The sequence below is a fragment of the Physcomitrium patens genome, chromosome 21 (assembly GCF_059467195.1).
Source record: "Physcomitrium patens ecotype Gransden chromosome 21, ASM5946719v1, whole genome shotgun sequence".
In the NCBI taxonomy this organism is placed as follows: Eukaryota; Viridiplantae; Streptophyta; class Bryopsida; order Funariales; family Funariaceae; genus Physcomitrium; species Physcomitrium patens.
In genome coordinates this window covers 11,931,532-11,944,946 of record NC_143430.1, presented here as the reverse complement: position 1 = coordinate 11,944,946, position 13,415 = coordinate 11,931,532, and the positions used below count along the sequence as shown (strand labels likewise).

General features: G+C 39.1%; 2 protein-coding genes across 16 annotated transcripts; both read right to left on the bottom strand.

Annotated features, from left to right (window-relative positions):
- Nucleotides 1-2,601: 2,601 nt before the first annotated feature.
- On the bottom strand, nucleotides 2,602-5,166 carry LOC112274597 (thylakoid lumenal protein TL20.3, chloroplastic). Its single transcript, XM_024504267.3, has 6 exons — nucleotides 4,824-5,166; nucleotides 4,059-4,221; nucleotides 3,760-3,896; nucleotides 3,518-3,552; nucleotides 3,293-3,421; nucleotides 2,602-3,123 (listed from the first exon to the last, which is right to left on the bottom strand). The coding sequence occupies exons 1-6, from the start codon at nucleotides 5,035-5,037 to the stop codon at nucleotides 2,923-2,925; spliced, it is 879 nt and encodes a 292-aa protein (XP_024360035.1). The 5' UTR covers nucleotides 5,038-5,166; the 3' UTR covers nucleotides 2,602-2,922.
- Nucleotides 5,167-6,350: 1,184 nt separating this feature from the next.
- LOC112274300 (uncharacterized) lies at nucleotides 6,351-12,688 on the bottom strand. Of its 15 annotated transcripts, none has more exons than XR_002967384.3 (14): nucleotides 12,493-12,635; nucleotides 12,207-12,280; nucleotides 11,426-11,682; nucleotides 10,819-11,021; nucleotides 10,097-10,471; nucleotides 9,555-9,800; nucleotides 9,244-9,326; nucleotides 8,969-9,130; nucleotides 8,381-8,459; nucleotides 8,036-8,081; nucleotides 7,626-7,704; nucleotides 7,256-7,343; nucleotides 6,991-7,066; nucleotides 6,351-6,770 (listed from the first exon to the last, which is right to left on the bottom strand). XR_002967384.3 is itself a non-coding variant. In XM_090245749.1 (14 exons), exons 3-14 carry the CDS (start codon nucleotides 11,431-11,433, stop codon nucleotides 6,721-6,723), a joined length of 1,455 nt encoding a protein of 484 aa, XP_090101875.1. In that variant the 5' UTR covers nucleotides 11,434-11,682; nucleotides 12,207-12,280; nucleotides 12,493-12,688; the 3' UTR covers nucleotides 6,351-6,720. The 15 variants fall into 15 exon arrangements, 14 of the variants coding, with proteins under 14 accessions (XP_090101875.1, XP_090101879.1, XP_090101872.1 ...); XM_090245749.1 differs by having other exon boundaries at nucleotides 7,622-7,704; nucleotides 10,819-10,977; nucleotides 12,493-12,688; XM_090245753.1 differs by having other exon boundaries at nucleotides 7,622-7,704; nucleotides 10,819-10,987; nucleotides 11,426-11,570; nucleotides 12,493-12,669.
- Nucleotides 12,689-13,415: the final 727 nt, after the last annotated feature.

Below are 13,415 nucleotides of genomic sequence, written 5' to 3'. Positions count from 1 at the left end.
GATAGTATATATATAGACAAGAATGAAGCCTTCTTCATTCTTGTCAACTCCTTTCTTACTTCTAGTCTAGTTTCAAGGATCTCTAGTTTTCTTGTCTTTTGGCAATAGCAATTCCAATTTCTTTTTTAATATACATATTGAGTTATTTCTATTTTTTTATCTTTCTTTGAGAAAAGTCTCACTTGTTTATTTATCTTTATCAAGTTCTTGTCCTTGACAACTAGTTGATGCATTTTTTTGAATTGTCAATAGATTGTGGACTTAGACCAATTTATTTTAAGACTTGAAGGTAGACTTAACTACTTATTAATCTTTACCAAATAAATAATATTTGTTTCTTTTCTACCAACTATAATTGTAAAATTATTAGCATATTAACCAATAACTTGCTGATGGAGATTCTATAGAATAGAGACGCCTTATAGATATTGTTGAATAGCTTGTTCAATAATAATATTAAGAATTCCACCATCAAGATGAAGAGGTAAGGTACTAAAAGGCATCATTGTCTTATACCTCATTTTATTGAGAAATATTTTGTAAAAATCCTATTAATATACATTATTATGTTTGCACCTAAAAAACTCATTTCAATTATATGAAGAAAGGAATAGTCTCAGTCAAGTGATTTTAGAGCTTTAAAAATATATTTCTAAGAGATCTTTTCATAAGATTTAGAAAAATCAGATTTTTAATAGAAAGAGGGATTGTTTTGAAGTCTTTGCTTAATTTATAGTCTTTTAGATAATCAAAGAATTATCTAAGATAAACCTCAAGATTAGAAAGGTAATTTGGTCTAAGTAAATAACCTTCTTGAAAACTACTTTAAATCATCTTTAGATTATTTTAGTATAAATTTTGTAAGAGGTGTTCAATAATGTGATAGGCATATAATTACATAGCTTGGTTTTATTGTCTAATTTGTTTAAGAGAGGAATATATCCTTTGACAATGGAGAATAGGAATTAATTAGTAGCTAAAGTATAGTTAATAATAAAGATGTAATAATTGTTACTTCGGTATATTTTTACCTATATAAAGCTAAAACAACTTAAATTGTATTATTTGATGATTTTTTTTTTAACTACCATAGATAAAAATGAGATTTATTTATTTATTTTTCTTATATATATTAAATATTTGATAACAAAATATCAAAAAAAAACTAAAATAGTTGTGCTTCTCTTCTAGATGGTTGTACTTAAATTGAATTAAATTGTATTACTCAAATATATTTTGCAATATCATGTTTAACAATTTTAAATTTTAAATTAAACAAGAAATAATTTTGAGTTAATCATATATATAATTTATGATGTTTTTTTGTGTTCTTTTCTTTCTACTTATTACTTGTACATTATCATCATTATTACTTTCTCCTCCTTTCCTCTATTTGTTTCTCACTTCTCTTTTTCTATTGTAAAATTAATAACTTATTTTACTGACAAGTTATTCTTTGATTTATTTATTTAATGGTTTATATAGCTTCTTATTGAAATTTAATATAATCCATGATTAATATTTATACATGAATATGTTATTATGTATTTTTTTGTCAAAGTAGGTAAATCAGGAGCTATATTATTGAGTTTTCTTTTGTGTTGTGATTCAATTGATAAAAATATTTCCTTTAAGATTCTTCAGAAAAATGTGTATTTCCAATACCAATGTTCTTATATCCTCAATAATCAATTATGTTTTCCATAGGTTGTGAGACTAATTATTTGCATAAATGCAGTAGTGAAAAGATTCACAACATGAGCTGTTCATTAATTTCTCAAAGTGATTTTAGATAGAACTTAACCATATTTTTACATTTCAACATCTAACATACATTGTGTTCGTAGTGGAAATGTATGATGAAATCCTGATTTCCTGAAGCATGAAATTTACTACATACTATTCATTTTACATGATATAGCAACATGAAGAAAATGACCAAGTTGCATTACATCCACATGGAGGTATTAATTCTCATCAAAAAGTGCACTATTGATCTTCAACTAGGGACTGATTGATCAACTGATTTTTTGAAGGCAATCGGAAATTGTTGATAGTTTCCGTCTTCCTCTCGCACTCACAAATCATCACGTTCCAGTCTAAGCTTTATCAATGCATTAAAATTGCAATATGTGCCTTTGTGACACAATACTTGTATTTTGTCACTTCTGCATTATCAGGACAAGAAAAGGGTGCAGATTGCTACAACGCACAGCTACTTCACAGCATTGTAACTCATTAGTAGCCAATTGTATAAAAGCCAAGAAAGTTTCAAGTTTGCGTGTTGAGTATGTACATATTTATCGTAGTAAAGGATTTCGAACAGATGAGGAAGTGGTCAAGGACAGGTAAGTATTCACGTAGAAAAAAACACCATGAGGCAATTTTATGTAGAATTGCGGAGAGTCTGCCTACAACAGCTTCACAGGTATGAATTTTAGACTTGGCAACACGGCACAGGATTGATCGATCTACACAGAGCGTGCAGAATGCATAACAGTCATAGCTTTACAAGTGTTCTCCAACCTCACACGTACCAGTTTCAAGATGGGAACAGTTCAACCACGTTACCAATCAACCCATTTGCTTGTAGACATTCAATAATCAGATCAAATCATCACTTTTAAATAATAGTTAGCGAAGTACATATCATACACGTGAGACACAGGCTGAGGTACTAAATCCGAACTGCAATGGAGAATTCATCCTCCTCATACTATTCCACTGTTTGCAACTCGAAAGCATTTTCCTGCCTCACACCACACATAACTTAGGTCCTGAGGAAGACTATAGCAAAATCAAGTCTACCAATACCTCATGTCCGCACTCCGTTGTATGCAACAATGATCCTCCACGCTCGATTTTACATGCTGAGTTTGAAATATGCAAGCTTCCATGAATACTGCCGAGATAAACATGGGTTTAGTAATCGCCCTGACGGTCGCACTTGCCAGTCGAGTTGTCGCAGAAACCGTTCTTGTCCAGCAAGATCGGAGGTGGTGCACTAAGCTCTGGGGAAGACGGCGAGCCGTAGGCATTGCGCCTAGCGTTACCGCAACCCAAACTCTTCCGAGTGCTCATGCCGGTAACTGGGTTCGTTCCACTCGCGTACTTGCACAATGCCTGGAGATTCAGGACAATCGCCATTCATCACCATTAGGTTTTCAACCTCAAGCTACTATTTACTTTTAAACTTCAGAATCGAACAGGAAACAACTTCGAAGTAAGACATGGTAGGGACTCGGATTTTATCGTAACAAAATGGAAGAATAGGACGAAGGAGAGGACATGCCTGCTTCTGAGTGAGGTCCAACACGGCGTCACTGAAATCAGCACCTTCGATAATAGCCGATCCCAGATCGCTTCTTGTCAGCACTGCCCTAACCAACAGTGCGTTGCTCAGATTTGCCTCGTTCAAGACCTACAAACTCACCAAGTGTTAATTCTAAAAGGACCTGTAGAACAGTTATAAGTTCATGGTGTATAATCCAAAATCAATGATGTGTGATTTACTCACCATGCGATCCATAAGAGTGTCGCTGAGATCAGCACCTGCATCACATTAGGCAAAGCTTTAGACCAAGGGCTCAGAGAGAGCTCTGATGATTAACAAAACTGTTGCCGGCCATATTTCCTGTAAAATTCAGGACCTCTGATCCGTTTAGACCACTTCAAAAACTGGCGGAAACTAATTCGCGGTCCAATTGCTACCTCGTCACCACTATCACAATTTCAACTACTGTTGAAAATGTTTTATACCTGAGAAGTTGGTTCTGTACGCAACGGCCTTCTCCAAGTAGGCCCCATTGAAAGTGCTGTTACTGAAGTTGGCTTCTTTCATGTCCGCGGACGTGAAGTTGCCTCGCCTGAAATTCTCATTGGCATGTTGCGTTTTTCTACAGAGACAAGTCCAAATGCAATAATGTTTAATGCAACTTGAAACAGATATGCGATTGATCAAGAGGAAAAAAATATCCAAGTCCTCATCCTAAATTGGAACGTGAGAATGGCAGTTCCTAAACGAATAAAATTTGAGAGCACGTTGCAATTTCACGTACTTCAGATCCGCGGAACCGAATTGGACTGCTGAACCAATTCCGAATTCCCCCCGCGTATTAGCCTCTAAGGAATTCAAGTCAGCCAACGAATCTGTGCTTGTTCCCAGCACAGCAGCGGCGGCTAGCGCTGCAGCCATAGCCTGACGCAGTCCTCCACGCTTCTCTGCCATTCATATCATTCAAAGTCTTAGCCCTGTGCTCCGAATTCACATTCCACACAGGTCAGGTACCTACTCGACTAGTCGAATACAGCAAAAATCTCACAGTAAAGATTTACCTTAAATGCACCACAAAACGAGGTGCTTGATCCAGATAATTCGTTACAAGACAAAACATTTCATGCAAACTTTGGATGTTACTGATCAAGTAAAAACGCCGACACACAGCCTGACGAAATTGTTATGGGAGTAACGGATCCTGTCAGCTAAAGGGGTTTCAGCACCACGCGTATAGGGTTGTCATCGAGTTGAATCCGAATTGAGTTTTGAAATAAAGCGCTTCATTAACCGTGACACGATCCTAAATTCGGCGTGTAATTAAAGTAATGCAGAGGTTAACTTTGGCTAAAGCACTTCATATCTTGGATCGTCGCGAGAACGTACTATATCTTCACTGGCGACCATAAGGTAACCAATGCGAAGCCGTAAACGCTTCAACTCGGTAGACACCTCACAACCCAAGAATTACCGAGCCAATGTCCACAGCAAGAGAAGCAAGGACTCCAGAAATGCTGCTCAAAGCACAAGACACGAGAATTCAAGGCACCTGATGCGCAAGACGACGCATCGCCAGCACCCACGTCATTGTGATCCGAAACCTCGCACACGCAAGCGTCACCTCGCAGGCTCTTCCGAAACTGAACCCCTTGAGACTGATACAACTTGGACGCCGACGCCTTCGACGCTGAGAACGCACCGACAGAACCGGAACTGCAAGTTCCAGGCACTGTTGCACCCACAGACGCTGCTCTCAATGCCATGAAGCCGGAATTTTCTCACAGCACGTTCGCAGCACCGGTACACAGAAACCCAACTCGGGAAATCACTGTCAAGTGCGATGATTCGACGCTGTGGGAAGCAAGAGCAGCTCCAAGTAGTGCTACAAACTGATGAGACGAGACTGCGGCCACGCAGCGGATCACTCTATCTATTCCTGGGGAACGGAGGAGGGGGACGAGGAAGGGGACAGAGTTCTCGGGTTTGGGAACAAGAAAGCGAACTGGACAGACTTGGAGGGAGCCCCTCCACGCAGCGGGGTTGGCTTTCATACATCTCACGGGCACCGAGCGTATGGGGGCTCCTTACCTTTTGCTTTTTTTCCCCTACAGCTACTTTTCTCCGACACTCGCCCGATGTGTACACGTGTTGATTCATGGAGCTGCCCTAACTGCCCTAGGAAGTAATATCTTGTGAACGTGTGGATTATATAGCTTTCTGGTTTTCTTTTGCTGATGTTTTCCTTTCTTTTCTTTGTTTGTAGAAACAAAAGGGCATGTGACATTTTTGCTGTTATTGGGATGTAGATGATTGAGAGACCTTGGTGATGATTTTTGTGTGTTAAAGGAATTGAGGTTAGGATTAGGATGTTTGATATAGGTTTAGTTTTAGGGAACAGGATTTCATGGAACCAATGATTTTTCTTACTAGTGCAGATAATGTTGATCGTATTGGTTCAAATCGTTCTGGATTTGAGTTGGAGATTATCATGTTTGTTGTGTTGTGTTTGTGATCAATGTATACGAATTTACGGAATTTACAGAGTTTAGAAATAAATAATTGTTTTAATAGATCAAAACCTCCTCACTTGATTGAGTTTGTCTGGTAATTTAACTCTAAAAAGTATTTACTTGAAGTTGAATACTTTCCATAGACTACCAAATTTGGTTCGGACAAAGTCTGTTGAGGAGAGGAACACTATGTACCAAATTTAGTTTGGACAAAATTGATTAAGAAGAGAGGGACATTGTTGCCATGTGCGTTGAATGGAAAAAGTTTAAAAAAAAAACATGTAGAGGATAGTCTCTTTGCTAAGCGAAAAAAAAAATCCATGAGACAACAATACAAAAAAACAACTATCTTCAACAAACATGATACATATCCCGTAGGATGTCATGATAATGGCTATCTAAGGGTTTCATGATTTACTTACTTTTCAACTGAACAAGCAGATAATTCACCCCTTTTCTTAACAAATGGACTCTAATCCTGATCATGAGATATTCTATGATTCATTCTAACAATATAACTTCGAAGCTTTGAAGTTTTTGAAACCATAAATAAATGGTATCAAAAGTAACCCTAAAACACGTCAATTTAGTTTCAGAAATTGAAAAACATGAGAATTTCTGATTTCCATGACATCAGTAACGTCACCCAATATTGTACAGACACACTAATGATAGCTCCTTAGTTGTTGCCAAGTCGACCTCATTCCAATTTAAGTTAGACGAGCTCATCACCACCTCACACCACTTAACTTTCTACAAACTACAGCACCCGCAGAATCATCTTGGAAGACCATACAGTCATAGATTCACTTGAGCGGGACGAAACACAGCACTACATGAATCTAAACCTAGCTCCTACACTTCGAAAGTCATTACCATTACTATAAATGAAGTACACCACCCACTCTAAAGGCAAGCTTTTGGCCAGACTACAGCTCATAATTGAACCCATTTTAAAGGGTCAAGTGCTTCTCCATTCTTACGAACTGCACACACATGTTTCAATGAAACTGGTAAGATTGGTCATTGCGCTCTTCCTTCTTTATGGTTACAAATCAAAAGCCTGGGTAAAGAAGAATCTACTTGTAAGCAGCGGTTTTATCACCATGTTCATTCGTCCATATGCTGCATAGGATGAGCATAAACAGACGAAAAGTCTTTCAAAAAAGGACAATACACACAAGTATTGTCGTAAAAATTGTATACCTTCGAAGTGTAGATGAGGACCTGTGGCGCGTCCTGTTGCACCAACTGCTGCTATTTGTTGTCCCTTCACCACTTGCTGTTGATAAATCAACCACACGAGATAAAATAATTAGAAGTCGCACCATGAGGACTACAGACCACCCCACATACCATAATGCATGTCAAAGCATTCAGAATTAAACAAAAAAGAACTAACAACAATATCAGTAGCGATGAAACCTGCTTGTTGTCATCCAAAATAGTAAAGCAGTCATGAGCTCTATACCTGGCCAACACGTGAATGAATAGCACAGCAGTGGCCATATCTTGTTACAAAACCCCCTTCATGCTGAATGGTTACCAAATACCCGTAACTGTGAAGCATTAAAGATGGTCAAAAAGTGAGCTCCGCATCAATGGTAACAGGAATTTTCCAGAGATTCAAAATCAAACCAAAGAGCATAAACGCCAAAAACGAAAACAAGAGAACTCCACCAGTTTAACCAATCTGGAGCACATGTCTTCAAGATTCGTGTGATGCACATGATGAGATTACGAAAAACGCATCTTTAGGATAATCACACGAATGAGATCAATAAAATGAGGTGGAAAAGACAATGCAGGACAAATCATGATAATGAGAAAAACTTACCCACCACTCCAGCCTGCGAATATTACAGTGCCTCTATCTGATGCCAAAATTGGAGTTCCTTGATCCGCTGCTACATCAACACCCTTCACCAGCGAAAAAATAATTAATTAAATAATAAATAAAATAATCTGAAAACCTTAAGCTAGGGTACAGCACCAGTTTGAGCAGATGTCGAGTGCGTACAATAATATGGTGAGTCGAATGGTGTTTCCAAGTACAAGTACAATTTTGACAGTCTTCAGAGTGATAGTGGTCTAGATGGTAAAACTAATGATATTGCCTAAAATCCTTCGCCGCACATGCAAACAGCTTCGTGATACGGTGAGCATTTTACAGGGCAAGAAACGCCACTTAAATCCAACTAGAAACAGCATGCAAAGCTAAATCGAATTCAGACCAAAGAGAGCACTTTACCTCGTGAAATGCACCCCAACGCCAGCCATAAGTACTGCTAATAAAACTGCATTGATTCCCAACATAAGAAATAAAGAGTCTCTTAGAATCTACAAATAACCAACCATCTCAATATCTTCATATAAATGGAATGGGCTGAATAAACAGCTATTTAGTAGGCTATATAACAGGAAAGACGGGGATTCCTGATCATTGATTGCAATATCATATTATTATTCAGCGTAAATTAAACATCCAGGGAGAATATGACATGCAAAGGGAGCGTTCAGTTTAACCATCACAAATGTCAAGGATGATCATAATGATATTGTTGATGATAAAATAAAAGAAGGGAGGTAGTCATACCCCTCTGTGACAGGAGAACTAAACCGCATCCATTTATCTTGAGTATGCTGAAAACCCTTCCGCTTCCTTTTCCATCGCCCTAATGTGTGGACAGAAACGACATGAAACAAATATTTAAATCATGACAAGTATGTACATCATAAACTCAAACAGAGAACCAAACAAAACTCGTATGGCCCATGATCATAGGCCTCGAAAAGAGCAAGCGATTAACCTCATAACTTCCGGATTAAACTAGATATGTTCACAGACCTAGTTGGTATTTCCATCAAGAATGACGAAGACCACCAATTCTGAAAAGCTTAACCCGTTAGTTACAGAACCTCAACCATTTATCTATGTCAAAAGAGGTAGCAGAACTAACTTATGACCCAGGCTGGTAACTTAATTTAAGCCTATGGTGCGGTACAAAAGAATTTCCACAATCCTACTTACAAAACCCTATGCAGGTGAAGATATCAGAACACCTTGCACGCTAGAGATTTCATGCAGAGTACACATTTCAAGAATATTAAGATAAAAAATAAATAGAAACTAGATCTTCAAACGGAATTGATCCAACCCCATGGACAACAGAAGGTGGCAAACCTTCAAGTTTCAGATTGCCGGTAGTGAGTTGATGTTTAAGAGTTTGTTCTGGACCTCCAACTCCTAGCCTTCGTAGAAAACCAGCACATTGTCTGGAAAAGAGTAACCGATTGGTACGTCGTCTTCCTGACCGTATCTCCAGAAGTTCACTGGATGATGGACCTGAAACAAAAAGGGCAATTATTTCATATGTGAATAAATCATAGCCTTTTGCTTAAACATTGCGTGCTAGAAAACCGTAAAGTAGAATCAGCAGCTGTGAAAAAATACAGTACCTGCTGACACAGCCAAGACATCGCCCTCAAAAATTTTCTCGTTGCGCAAGTTGTTTAACCGCTGCAGCTCCTCTGAGCTTAGGCTGCGCAAATATTCCACACGCAGAAAAGCCACATAAAAAGATTTTAACGCTGTTGAATATGAGTAAAATAGAGAGAAAGTGTTGGACAAACAATGTCTGGCCTTCTATTCAAGTTTTGAAGCAAGTTTGACAGTATTGACGCTACCAAACCTTACGTTGTCAACTTTCTATCGTGATCAACATTCTGGTAAGCCCAGGGGACAAAACCTCTGAATATTTGATCCTCACCCGTGTCCAGCAGCAATGTCAGCTAAGGTATCTCCATATCGAACACGAACAGTTTTCAGTTTGGGAATCGGATACGTTTTCTGCATCCTCTGCGATCGAGGACACGCACTTATTACTGGTTTCACACAGTTCGGAGGTTGCTGGATGTTCCCTAAAACGCCGTCAGCCAATGCATTCCTTTCTTGCACACTCGCCTTTCGACCAAGCACTGCTTGCTCCGCACTACGCCGATCTATCTGCAAAATACTGTGGAGGCTCGAAAACCTTTAGTCAGAATGAGGTGGGACATTAAGTGATATTATATTCAAAATTTCATGCCAGATCTGCTACAGGTGAGAATGATTGTTAAATATCGTTTCAAGTTGAGCCTACTAATTTGCAACTGTCAAAAAAAATGAAAGTAAATGAAAGTATACCATATTCCTGTCACGTATTCACTGAATAAGGTACTAAAAATAAATGACGGCAATGAATAGGTGTTGATACAGCACACCTACGATTCGTTCACTACTTAAAACGTATAATTAATCTGTATCACATACCTGCCAGAGTAAATAACATCGTTTTTAATGTTGTTAAGTCTCTTCAGCTCCTTCACTGTGGTCCCATACTTCTGTGCTAACCATACTAGCGACTCTCCATCAAGGACTTTGTGCTCCCGATTCCTAGCACCTAAAACACGCCCTAAAAGTACAAAAGTTTTGCTGAGACTGAATATCTCAGGCCTCATCAATAATGATGAAAATGCACTCCTAGTTAAATACTCCTTGTGCTCAGAGCATGCTTTAGCTCTTGGAACAGGTGACTGACTAGATGACGAAGAAGTGGAGCAGCCACTTTCGCTAGGTATTGATATCCGGCTGCCCACACGTAGACTGTCAGGATTTCTCAGACTGGGGTTCGCGATTAGAAGGGTCCTGTCAAAGAGAATTCACATAAGTTCATGAATTATAGAACAGCAAGTGCAGAAATTGAGACAGATCCACAGGAAAAATAAACACAAAATAACAAATAAATAAATACATATTTACGACAAGCTACTGCTCGCTTTCACATCATATTTGAGACCATCCAAAAGGCATACTGCCATGTTTATGAAAGCATAATCGATTATGCTACGCATTGCTAGTATCATTGGGGATTGGAGTTGTTTGAATGCCACAATAAGGGAAAAAAATAGTCGTGACCGAAATGTTGATTTTAATATCATTGATCAAGTCATCAATTAGAAAAGACTGAAAAATTAGCAGCAACGCAGTTTCACCTCAAGTCTACATTATGGCGTCGTCCAATATCATAGAGCCAATCTCCGCGTTGGACAACGTGCTCAGTACATGATCCAACAGCAGTGGAGGTACTCATACTTGCGGTATTCAGCACGTCAAATCTATCGCTTAATCGGCTCCTTGTTCCAGCTGTGGGCCTGGACACCACTGTTGATCCATGACTAAGCAATCCTACAGCTGTCTGCAATTGCTTTCTGACAAGGTTACAATATGTAGGAAGCTAAATGGATAAAAAATGTGACTCTAATACCGTAAAAACACAAAAAAAAAAAAAAAAAAAAAAAAAAAAAAAACTAGAATGGATGCCATGACTTGGCATCCAGGTATAAACGAAGCTATCAATTCAGACTCTCAAAGTCTGTACAATCAGTGAATGGACAATGCACAACCCACACTCTATAAAAGAAACTCAGATAGCCCATGCTACTTGATTAGAACATTGAACTTTAGACCTTTCAATCCTAAAAAAGACAGGTATAAAAACGCATGAGTTCACATCTCAATACCATTCGTTTACCTTACCCCTGGTGCTAGTATCCATGTCTAACAGGCGCTTGAAGAACTCAGTACATAAGATATGCATACCTGATCATTCTCGACTCCCCCGAGCTTGGGAGTCAACCACTTGAACATCTTCTCGCATGTCTCTCAACGTTGTCCTTCCTCTTCCGCGCGAGTTAGAGCCAGCATCCCAGTGTAGGCATCTGGCTTTTCTCTCTTCGTTCTTCTCCTTCAACAATCAGATGAATAGACATTTCACGTAAAAACCATGCTCCCAATTTCCACGTAACACGATGGTTGGCGAGAACATTCCCCGCAAAGTAACAGCCTTGTTCAGCAAGCTGGAATACCAAGAAAAGAAACAAAAGTTCTCAAAGGTTGCCTCAAAGACATAAAACAGAATGAGCTGTTTTCTTCAGCATCGCTTTATTGCAAGAGATCCGAAGTCCCTATTTTCTGCACCGCACTACGTGTGTTCCTTCCAGACGACATACGAATTAGCGAACGACCTAAATTAACCCCACTCAAAGGTCCGACCAATCCGCGCTAGAAGGGGTTTTCCGAAGTGCGTTGGCCCCGACGATGAGCTACTTACAGTAGCCTTGATTCAGAGAAACTGAAGATAGTCCAAGACGGAAACAACATACAAACGGAACCACCAAAGCTGTAACTATTTCTCTGAAGCCAATGTCTCGCGCACGCGCAATACCCTTAGCTGATGACAAATATCAAGAGAGCTTACACACAGTAGGTGAGCAATTCCTATTAGCAGTGAAACCAGCTGATCGTCAAAGATCGTGCTATTCTAAACCACAATAGGCAGAACATGAATTAACCCAATGCAGGGACTCTTTCCATGTAATACCTCCCTCGATCTTGAACATCCACATTCCGGCACAAAAGCTGGCCTCGAGTTGAAAGCTGCCGGCGCTCACCGAACTTCAACCCTCAATTGCAATGCACACCCAAAAGACCCAAATATCACTACAAAACTTCCAATCCAACTTCCTGAAAACCATGACCTTACAATTTCACCACACGATCTCAAAAAAACCCCCGAAAAGTTTCATTCCAATTAGACTCACTCCACAGAGACATACAAACTCAACCCCAAAGCAAACGCCCTCCACAATGCAGGAAGAAATCCACACCGAAATTGCAGCTCCCAGCCACTCAAACCACCACCAAATTTGAAAAGCAGTAGCTCAAACGATTCCCACGTGAAACAGGCATTCACAAGGGCGGGCAGTCAGTAACACGGCGAGCGATGGATGGCAGTAGCACTCGGTGGAAGCGATTGAGTGACGCAATTCCGCAGCGGAACGCGTGTGTCCCACCACCACGATCATCATCCCCTGCTCCTCCGCGTCTCGCCATCTCCGCTTTTAGGGTTTACTCTCCCATTAGCTTCACTTTAATCATTGCTTTACCACTAATTACCCACTAATCATAAATAAAGGATCAGGGCAATCACCTCGAATGTCGCGCCTTATTGATGAACGTCGATTTATTCATTGGGTTGACTCGTGGGCAATATCCTTGTGTTTTTCATCCTCATTCGTTGCCCACGACTGAAGCTTGTTGTCAAGTGTCGTGAGCTGGATGTGTCTTTTTTCATTCTCCAGATTGTTGGCTTCTCCGTGTTTCTTTAAATAGTTTGATATTATAAATTTATGGATCCTTTTGGGCCAAACAGGAATTCTCACTTTCTTCATTAAAAGACACTGGTCTTGTTCAAAATTCAATTGAAGGGGTAGATATTGCTGGGTAATAGACAATTTGTTGGGATAAAGGAGAATGATACATTAAAAGCATGGCGATGGAGAAGGAGATATAGTGTTGGTCGATTTGCTTTTTGGATTGCCATCACATGAGCACTTTATTGCTTGTTTGTTTGTGTGCTTTTGAATGATGGATTAAACAAGATATGCTTTAACCGAATGTAGTTATTTACATGGCCATGATGTTGTTACGCCCAGACATATATATATATATATATATTTATTTATTTATTGTTGAAATAAATACATTTATTCAAAGGTGTGATATAATACTTGCACATATATTCAATGTA

Excerpts from the sequence above, each read along its gene's own strand:
- LOC112274597 (XM_024504267.3), bottom strand. The coding sequence starts at position 5,037 with ATGGCATTGAGAGCAGCGTCTGTGGGTGCAACAGTGCCTGGAACTTGC. Across the intron at positions 4,222-4,823 it reads TGCGTCGTCTTGCGCATCAG|AGAAGCGTGGAGGACTGCGT; the intron begins GTGCCTTGAATT and ends TATGAATGGCAG. Across the intron at positions 3,897-4,058 it reads TTCGGTTCCGCGGATCTGAA|AAAAACGCAACATGCCAATG; the intron begins GTACGTGAAATT and ends TTGTCTCTGTAG.
- LOC112274300 (XM_090245747.1), bottom strand. The coding sequence starts at position 11,473 with ATGTTCAAGTGGTTGACTCCCAAGCTCGGGGGAGTCGAGAATGATCAG. Across the intron at positions 9,327-9,554 it reads GACATTGCTGCTGGACACGG|CCTAAGCTCAGAGGAGCTGC; the intron begins GTGAGGATCAAA and ends ATATTTGCGCAG. Across the intron at positions 6,771-6,990 it reads TCCTCATCTACACTTCGAAG|TTCGTAAGAATGGAGAAGCA; the intron begins GTATACAATTTT and ends ATGTGTGTGCAG.